We start from the raw sequence: 10,319 nt of genomic DNA on the forward strand, positions 1-10,319 counted from the left end.
TTTGACGTTGAAGTTTTCTCTTATGTGGTAAAAAGTTTGCTTGTGCCTTAAGTTAATCTTATATGTCACACTTACAACTATTGATGCTTCCATTTTTCTCGAAACCAACATCATTTTTACTTTTAAAGATTCGTCGGAAAAGAAACCTGTCTCATTATTTATTTCATTGTACAAAATAAACAACTATTTACTCATAAAAATAGAAAATAAATTGTCACGACTCTTGACATTGTTAGTTTAGTAAATAGATTTTATTTTAAAATAAATAATTATTTTTACAATTTAATATAAAAATGATTATTATTTTTTACTTATGCTATTTTTATTTAATAAAAATGCAATAATTTTTTGAGAAATTATTAATCTGTAAATCTTATTTAATAAATTGCGTGTCCAGTACTTAAAAGTAAAAACCAATAGGAAAAGGGTTCACGTTACTCCACCTACATTTACAACTCAATCATTATCATTTTCTTGGTGAACAAGTACAGGTTGTAACTTGTAAGTGCAATTGAAATATATCTATATTTTAGTTCCGCATCTTGATTAACATATTCCCCTTGCTTCCTTGTCGTTTCTAATCAATATTTCTATATGCCTTATGACCTTGAATTTTTAATTATTCCCCAATCCCTTTTTCTTCCTTCATAATCATATATCAAAATTCTCCCCATAAAATATCACACGACACTCACGTGCCTGCATGTTTAATATCCATCTTGTCCTTCAAACTCATCCACGGATTAAAATAGAATGAAGACCGCGTGAGGGGTTTGATGGTCATTTAGAAGGGTGGAGCGAAGTTGAAGTTTGAAAATATTGGAAGGGGACATAGAGGAGATTATCGAAAATGTCACGGGATCTAAATGACAATTAAGATAACTAGACTTGTGATTAGCACCAAAGCAGAAGCAGAAGAATGTGTATCCAAAGCTTGAAAGAAAGAAGAAGAACAACCGTCTCTGTTAAAGTCAAATTTTATTCAACAACTAACTAAAACAACCACCGGAGTTTTCTATCGCCGCCGTGTAGGGCGAATCCCGTCGTCTCGGAATCTTATGCTATATCCGATCGAGTGCGTTCCGCGACTCTTGTCGTCGGCGGGGACGGAATTCCCGGTCACTCACCGGTGGCCTTTAGTAAACCGCGTAGTGTATTTTTATTGTTATGAAGAAGCAGGGAAAGAGCAACGGTTGCAAGAACAATGGATTCGTTCCGTCTTCTTTCAAGTTCATTTCGTCTTGCATTAAGACCGCGTCTTCCGGCGTCAGAACTGCCGGCGCCTCCGTTGCCGCATCTATCTCCGGTGACGGACACGATGATAAAGATCAGGTAGCGTTTAATTTTTGAATGTTTTGGTTGTTGCTTTTTGAATTTGTGACTTGTGAATGCTGTTTACGTGAGTTTTGATGAAAGAAAACCTTTAGTTTAGAAAACTTACCAGTTATAGATTTCTGATTGCTAATGGTTAGGTAGAAGCGTTGTTCTTATTGTGAACTGCTGAGATACTGTTTCGTAATCTATCGAGTATGAACGATCGGTTAATCGTTATTTCTTATGTTTTCATGACTCAAATATTTAAATAGATTACTTAGGATTATTGAGTGAAGTTGAAGAGGTGTATTTTGATTAGTGGACTTGCATTTTGATCAGCATTATGCCATACTATGGTGAAGTTATTATTTATGAACAGAGATGTAAGAATTATTGATATCTATTTTTTGTCAAACAGGTGCTTTGGGCTTGCTTTGACAGGCTAGAGCTTGGTCTGTCTTCTTTCAAACACATCCTCTTACTTGGATATTCCAATGGCTTTCAAGTTCTTGATGTGGAAGATGCCTCTGATATCAAGGAACTTGTCTCGAAACGCGACGATCCAGTTTCATTTTTACAGATGCAGCCTGTCCCTGCAAAATCAGAGGACTGTGAAGGATTTAGAGCATCACATCCTTTACTCTTGGTAGTTGCATGTGATAAATCAAAGATACCTGGTACAGTGCAAAATGTTAGAGATGGTCACAGCGACGCTCAAGCTGAAAATATTATCAACTCAGCTACAACGGTTAGATTTTACTCATTAAGGTCCCATACCTATGTCCATGCTCTAAGATTCCGTTCAACTGTCTACATGGTTAGATGCAGTCCTCAAATAGTCGCTGTGGGTCTTGCTACTCAAGTAAGTTTTTGAGTCAAGTATGTTTGCAATTTGTTTTTATCACCTATAATTTTTCAACGTTATCTTATTGAGGAAATTGAGTTTATAATTTTTTCCGATTACCATTGGATAGGTTTTACCAATTTCCTTAATTGAGTAGGCCACATTATACTGCACTCCGTTAATTTTAAAATATCTAAACATATGCCCAGATATGTTAAAAAGTTTTCAGGATACCAATACTTCACGAGGCCTAATGAATCACTTCGTAATATACAATGACTTAGTTTTTTATTGACATAGCTTATACCTGACTAATTTGTTATTTTCATTTTTAATTTGCTTGCAGATATACTGTTTTGATGCTCTTACTCTTGAGAATAAATTCAGTGTACTCACGTATCCTGTGCCTCAGTTGGGTGGACAAGGAATAGTTGGGGTTAATATTGGCTATGGTCCAATGGCTGTAGGGCCGCGGTGGTTAGCTTATGCCTCCAACAACCCATTGGTGTCAAACACAAGTCGCTTAAGTCCTCAAAGTCTGACTCCTCCTTCTGTCAGCCCATCAACATCACCAAGCAGCGGAAACCTGGTAGCCCGATATGCCATGGAATCTAGCAAGCACTTGGCTACTGGGCTTATCAATCTTAGTGATATGGGCTACAAAACATTGTCTAAATACTATCAAGATCTAATGCCGGATGGGTCCAGTTCCCCTGTATCACCAAATTCAAGCTGGAAAGTTAGTCGATTTGCTTCAAATTCTACCGAAACAGATTCGGCTGGAGTGGTGAGTTTCTATTTGATAACAATGTAACACATTACATTTGATTTTTCTTTTCCAATGATTCTGGACTGCTGACCAGATATTTTCTTTCTTAAAGTAATATTGGCATCTTTATTACATTTTACATGAGATCATCTATTGGTTCAGCTTAGCCATAGAAGAAGGATTTTCTAAGGTAGATGATAATTTGTCAGTGGCAGCTGGAAAATAATCATTCTTTATGGTATTCCTGTTGACTGCTATTACTAATTTTCTGCAGGTTGTTGTCAAGGATTTTATTTCTAGAGCTGTTGTGGCACAATTTAGGGCCCATACTAGTCCTATATCTGCACTTTGTTTTGATCCAAGTGGAACACTTCTAGTTACAGCCTCAATTCATGGTAATAACATCAATATATTTCGAATTATGCCATCCTACTCAAAGAAAGGGCCGGGTTCTCAAGGCAATGATTGGAGTTGTTCTCATGTGCATCTTTACAAACTCCACCGTGGCATGACATCTGCTGTATGCTGCTATTCTCTGCGTTTCTTTTAGGTCTTTGTGTTTAGAGCTTAAATTTGATGAACTGTTTCACACCATCATCTAATGATGTCTTGACACATCAATAGAGAGTTAATCTTCCTAGCTAGTGGCATTGTTAGTCAAACTTGTTTGCTTGGCAAGATATGTTTAGATGATGGTGTCAAGAACGAGAGATCAAAATTAAATCCTTTTTTTTCAATAATTGCAAAGGTTTTTACTAAATCATGTGTGCTACACAGGTAATACAAGATATTTGTTTTAGTCACTACAGTCAGTGGGTTGCCATCATTTCCTCCAAGGGAACTTGTCATATTTTTGTCCTTTCTCCTTTTGGTGGTGAGACTGTTCTTAAGCTACACAATCAGGATACAGAAAGCCCTGCTCTTTTGCCGGTTTTTCCTCTACCATGGTGGTTCACTCCAAATTTTACTGTAAACCAGCATCAACAGCTTTGCCACATACCCCCCCAACCTCCTGCTTTTCTTTCTGTTGTTAGCAGAATAAAAAATGTTAATGCCGGATGGCTCAATACGGTTAGTAATGCTGCATCTTCTGCAGCAGGGAAAGTTTCAGTTCCATCCGGTGCTGTTTCTGCTGTCTTTCATAATTCTGTTTCTCTTGATTCACACAACGCATACGCAAAAGTTCATGTCATGGAACACTTACTGGTTTATACCCCTTCTGGTCACTTAATTCAATATAACCTACTACCGTCATTGATGACAGAGCCAAATGAAACTGCTTCAAGAACAGCCCAAGTTCCTTTACCACAGATACAAGAAGAAGATTTACGAGTGAAGGTTGAACCTGTTCAGTGGTGGGATGTCTGTAGGAGATATGATTGGCAAGAAAGAGAGGTATATATATCAGGGAATACACCTGGTGGACTGGAAGCTGCTGAAATGATCTTGGATGTTTCAAATTGTGAAAATTATAGTGTTGGGAACGATGTTTCTATTAAACCTAATCAGGACTGTCACTTCTCAAATGCAGAGGTGCATATAAACTCTGGGAGGATACCAATTTGGGAGAAGTCTGAGGTACTCATTTAATTTATGCACAGAAGAATGATGTTTGCCTCCTTTCTCAACATTACTATGTCCATTCAAACAAACTATTTCCTCCTCAATTTTAGGTGTCTTTCTTTGCGATGGATTCTTTTGAAACTGGAGGGCTGAATAAATTTGAACTTCTAACCAATGGAGAGATTGAGATAGAAGATATTCCTGTTAATGAAGTTGAAATAAAACAGAAGGTTTTGTTACCTGTCTATGATCATTTCCACAAAATTCAGTCTACTTGGGGTGACAGGTAACAGTCCCTTATCTTCCTTTTTGTTGTTGGGTCCACTGGGCATGTTTTCTACTAACTTTCCACTCAGATGATTTTCATTCTAAATATGGGAACACTTTCATTATATATAAAGTTCTCAAATTTTTTATACTGGTAAATGTTTGCATATGGCTGTAATTTCTACATCCTTGCCATTTTTTTGTTGAAATATGGTTCTCCAGTGTACTCTTGACTTCTATTGTTGCTAGGTTTGTTTAGTTTCTTTTCTGTCATTACAAAGACAGCTTTTCTTTATGCTCTAGATGGAAATACTTTATTTTAGTTTACTTACATGTTATAATTAGGAAATCACAGGAGTTGGTATTGACTTGTCTGTGTTGTCTTGTCGATGGACTAATTTTTATTTATTTTTTCTTGTGCACTGCCATCTTACTTTTACATGGTTTAAATTTTAAAGTTTCACATTTCCTTGTTCATCTGTTTATTGCTCAACAAAATTGAGACTGGGTAAGGTTTTTCGGGGACCATATTTTAATTCTCATTTGTTTAAATTTGGAAGACTCTGCTTCTCGTCTTTTTCCTTATGATGATGATGAAACTAAGAGTGTCTGTGTAACTGTTCAATTACATTGTAACAAGCTCTACAATATTTTTCAGAGGTATTGTTATAAGACGATGTTCCAGCTCTTCATCAGATTCACATGCCACTGAAGAGAAGTTGTCAGAAGATGCTGCTATTTCCCATCCGAAGTTAATAGTACATGGCTTAGCGGAAAAAACAGATGTTGGTAAGATAATCAAACCAGTGTGAAAGCTTCTACTGTACTTTTTGAGTTACCTATATAACTGTAAAATTAGATTAAGAGAGGAGAGAATGGATAGTGACATCATATGATAATGATTGATATTTTTATGATACAAAAGGATTAAGTACTTACCCCTATTGATGGGGTTAGGTACTGGACTCCTAATCCTAATTTAATAAGAAAGAAAATCAAGATAATAATTAACATGGAAATTAATCTTAGGATAAGAAAGTAATCACATGAAATAATTCAAGGTTATGTCAAGATTATATTAAGATATTATAAGATATTTTCCTTATGTTCTATCATTTCTGTCTAGCTAAAACTTACTAAGTTTTAAGCTAGTTACAAATATACCAAATTCACTCCTCTCAACATAAAGATTATTAAGCTTTACAATTGTTAGAAATATACTCTTGGAAAGAGAAACAAGTACCAAAAAGACAACTGGCTTTCATGAACTACAAAAAACTCAAATTGCAACAATATTAAGCCAGCGCTTATGAGTTATGGCGGTCAAAGACCTAACTTGAACGATTTAAAACCAAACATATATAATAAATTATGGAAATAAACATAATCTAAGTTATAAGTAATATGGAAAGTAATATTAAGAGGTACTTTGATTTAAAACCAAACATATATAATAAGTCATGGAAATAAACATAATCTTAGTTATAAGTAATATGGAAAGTAATATTAAGAGATACTCTAAGATAAGAAAGTAATCCTAATATAGAAACAAACATATTATGAAGCATGAACTCTGACGCGGACTCGTGAATACTGCTTATGTCAAAAACATAAGACACTTGCATTGATACTTATTTATTTATTGTAATATGAACATTATTTGTAAAATATCTAAATTGAAAATCAAAACGTATATGTGCATCTGAAATGAGCAATTTGTTACATAAAAAAAAAAAAATCTAAAACAAGATATGATAGTTTTCTTACCTTCATTTATCCATATATATTACTAAAACTAAAAGCGATGTAATAAATTTAATATCTTTAACCTTCTTCATTGCTTCAACACATCTTCGACTCTTGTGGATGTGTTTGAGGAATGTATGTTTTGTCAAAGCAAAGGGAACAAAATGTTCTTTGGGACACGTATCTGAGTTGTCGAACACGTGTCAAACACGAGGACACGCTCAATCCAAGATGTGTCCTTAACTACAAAAGATTAAATACTAACCTATATTTATAGGAGTACAAGACTCTTAATCCTATATAAATAGAGAAACCAGGAGACAAATCTTAATAATAACTAAGGAATATAGAAACTAATCTTAGGAGATACTCTAAGATTACAGTTGTATCTTTCAAGATAAACTAAAATACTATAGCATAATATCAATACATATAAAGATATTTTCTTATTTTCTAACACAAATCCTCAAGCTCGCTCTCTTAGTTTTAAGTTTGTAACCAATATATCTGTTTGAAAGAGAAAACCAAATCAATCAACTTTCATGAATTGTGTCTCTTAGTTTGAAAGAACCAAATCCAGATGAACTTAGCAGAGAGCCCGTTGAATATAACTATCAATTACAGTCTCAAAGTTTCAGGAACTCGGAAGTGGAATAGTAGTGAGACAAGTCACGGAGGGTCGAACTTGGCTCAAATACCACATTGAAGTTATTTGTTTTAGTTTACATAAAATAAAGAGAGAAATAATAAGAGGTTGGATACTATTGATGATACAGTAGCTTGATAGTAGCTTGTTACAAAAACTAAACACTGACAAATACATGACTTCTAATTACAAATAAATAGAAAATTCAGAAAACACATCATAATAATAACTAGGTAATAGAAAATAATCCTATAAGATAATCTAAGATACTCTAAGATTATTACAAACTGATTTTATGATATAAGCTAAGGTACTATAACATGATATCATGATGCTATATGGTAATTTCTTATATTTTAACTGATATTGTAAGATATTTCTCCTAATTAGTTTAAAATTTGATTGCAAGAACAAAGAGCTAGTTGTAGCTGTGTTGGCATCACCCCTTTTTTAACCTTGAAACTGTTAACACAATTGAGGTTTCAACAGGTGCCTCAAATTTCACTGATAGTATAACAAAGGTTAAATCATCAGATCATGGGGACAGTTTCAATTCAAGTTTTAGTGGTTGTGATAAGAATATGCATGCTACTTGTGAGGAGTCACGTAGTGACTCACCAGACTACGAGCAATTTTTTCAAGAGGGTTATTGTAAAGCCTCAATTGACTGTCATGAATCAGCAGAAATTACTAATGATATGGATTGTAGCAGTCCCTCCGGCAGGGAAAAGTCTGATGAAGATGGGGACAATGATGACATGCTTGGTGATATATTTGACTTCTCCGAGGAAGGTATGTTCTGAAACAGTTAACTTTTTTGATTTCATTTACATTCAGCTTAAGCATTAGTACTTTGTCTATGTGCATATATGTATGTATAGCACTTTAAAATATGTATAAAATAAACATTCATAGAATTTCATACTTTTCTAAAAAACTACAAAATGTCTGTTGCAGGTTGAAGACTTGCTTTGTTTTGTGTTTTCTCCCCTCTCTTAGAATTGTTGTAAATTGGTGGTGTAAAGGAATTTAGTTAACAAATGTAGGTGATTTCTTTGCAACTAGCTAAATGCTACTGATCTGATTCAAGGAATTTAATGTTCTTCACTCCCAATATTTGTGTCCAGTGATTCTTCTGACCTTCTAATTTTCTTGTAAATGATGTATATTAAATTCATAAGTAAAATCATTTGTGTGGGCACTAGGTGGGTGTCTATATGTTTCTATTATTGAATTAGTTCTTCATAGTTCATAATCATGATTATGAAATTGATCCTTAGTCGTGACTCTGCTCTTCTATGTACTTCAAGAGGTTCATCTGTTTATTGGAAAAATAGTAAAATGAAATGATCCTAAAAAGAGGCAGGTAACTTTTTTTTTTATCAAAATGGTTTCAATTAATTAATGATCGAAATAATACAGAAAAAGAAAAATACATAGATGGTATTGTTTGTTATAGTGTGACTAGTGAGATGTTGACAGGAGTGGGAATATAACAAAAGGGATGATGATTTCCTACCGTCACCAAACGGGTTATTTAATCCCCCTTATCACTAGGGGTGTTAAAAATCGAACCAACCTATTAAAAAACCGTTAACTAAATCAAATCAAATTTAAACGGTAAAAAACTACATTTGCTTCGAATGTGTACGGACCATTTTCTAAAAAGTGTGGGGTTCAGTTTAAGGTTTGTATTTTGCAAATTGAATCAAATCAAGCGAGACTGTGCGAGCTGGTTATGGCGGATGGAAGTTGGAATTTGCAGCACACTATGCAGTGGCTGCGGCCAGAATATGGGGATGATGAATTGTTAACCGCAGGATTCAGCAAGCATTACTATTTGGTAAGTACGAGTTATACTAATCTTGTGCATCGGGCTGCTACTGTTACAAATACTCGATGGGATAAAATCTGGAAACTAAAGGTTCAGGAATGGGTTCATTGCTTCATTTGGATGCTAGCGCAAGATCGAATTGCGTCTAACTATCTGTTGAATTCTAAAGGTCTTGGTAGTGCGAGTTGCCAACTGTGTGGTAGTGTTATGGAAATTGCACTTCATGCGCCGCGGGATTGCAGAGTTGCAATGCAAGTTTGGGCAAACAAAGTCCCGAGTAATATCAGCTTGGTTTTCTATGGTTCAAGACTTCTTGATTGAATTACTTGCAATCTTAATGTAAACACAACACGGGCTAGTTACTAGGCCATAGGGTGCCACAACTTATGGAATTGGAGGAAAAGAGAATGTCATGATGGTGATTATAATAGACCGACGAAGCCAAATTTGCACTTACATCGTAGAGTTCATGATTACATAAACGCTTCGAAGATTCAGCATGTAATGGTACAACGTGAGAGCAGAGTGATTAATGGGGGATGGAAACCTCCAGAACCTGGGTGGGTTAAGCTTAATATTGATGGTGCATGCGTGAATAACATAGTTCCGGGTTGTGGGGGAATTATTAGAAACATAAATGGTATCTGTTTGGGAGATTTTGCTAAGTATTTCAGCATTTGTAGTGTTATTAAGGCAGAGTTGTGGGGAGTGTTTGAAGGGCTCAAAACTATACGAGGACTACGAATATCCAAGGTTGTTGTTGATGTAGACTCTAGTGTGGTTGCAGACATGACCAACACGGGCATAAAAACTAATATGGACAACGTGGCATTACTCAAGCAGATAATCCTTCTTATGCAGTGCATTGAAGAGGTGTGAGTCTCACATTGTTACCGAGAAACTAACTTCTGTGCGGATGCGTTGGCACAGTATGTAGCAACGAGTGGTGGAGTATTATTGTTTTAGGAAGACATTATGATGTTTATCTCTCATTTGAGTTCTACAGACACTTTAGGTGCTTCGATTCCGAGGTTAACTTCGCTGTAATTTTCTTTCCTTGGGCCTCTGGCCCTCCACTTCACCAAAAAAAAACTGCATTACGTTACAAAATGATACACATCATTAATTCTTTAGAGAAATCAACCAATATTATAGGTATATTTTATCGCATTCTTTATATGATGTTTATTTTAATTTACATATCAACAAAAAAACAAAATGTTATTTATTTATAAATACTATTGTTTTTATTTGAAATTTAATTTTTATATATTTATTTTTGGGGTAAATAAGTTTTTGGTCCTCATAAATATTGTAGATTTCGTTTTTAGTCCCC

The 10,319-nt window shown here is 34.8% G+C and overlaps 1 protein-coding gene across 1 annotated transcript; it reads left to right on the forward strand.

The window, feature by feature from the left end:
* The first annotated feature begins 576 nt into the window (after positions 1-576).
* On the forward strand, positions 577-8,378 carry LOC131634762 (autophagy-related protein 18h-like). Its single transcript, XM_058905387.1, has 9 exons — positions 577-1,332; positions 1,733-2,176; positions 2,505-2,945; positions 3,202-3,447; positions 3,705-4,505; positions 4,601-4,776; positions 5,416-5,546; positions 7,639-7,941; positions 8,107-8,378. The coding sequence occupies exons 1-9, from the start codon at positions 1,168-1,170 to the stop codon at positions 8,109-8,111; spliced, it is 2,712 nt and encodes a 903-aa protein (XP_058761370.1). The 5' UTR covers positions 577-1,167; the 3' UTR covers positions 8,112-8,378.
* The last annotated feature ends 1,941 nt before the right edge of the window (positions 8,379-10,319 follow it).

Source organism: Vicia villosa, unplaced genomic scaffold (assembly GCF_029867415.1).
Source record: "Vicia villosa cultivar HV-30 ecotype Madison, WI unplaced genomic scaffold, Vvil1.0 ctg.001344F_1_1, whole genome shotgun sequence".
Lineage (NCBI taxonomy): Eukaryota > Viridiplantae > Streptophyta > Magnoliopsida > Fabales > Fabaceae > Vicia > Vicia villosa.

Excerpts from the sequence above, each read along its gene's own strand:
- LOC131634762 (XM_058905387.1), top strand. The coding sequence starts at position 1,168 with ATGAAGAAGCAGGGAAAGAGCAACGGTTGCAAGAACAATGGATTCGTT. Across the intron at positions 2,177-2,504 it reads CTGTGGGTCTTGCTACTCAA|ATATACTGTTTTGATGCTCT; the intron begins GTAAGTTTTTGA and ends ATTTGCTTGCAG. Across the intron at positions 3,448-3,704 it reads ACCGTGGCATGACATCTGCT|GTAATACAAGATATTTGTTT; the intron begins GTATGCTGCTAT and ends TGTGCTACACAG.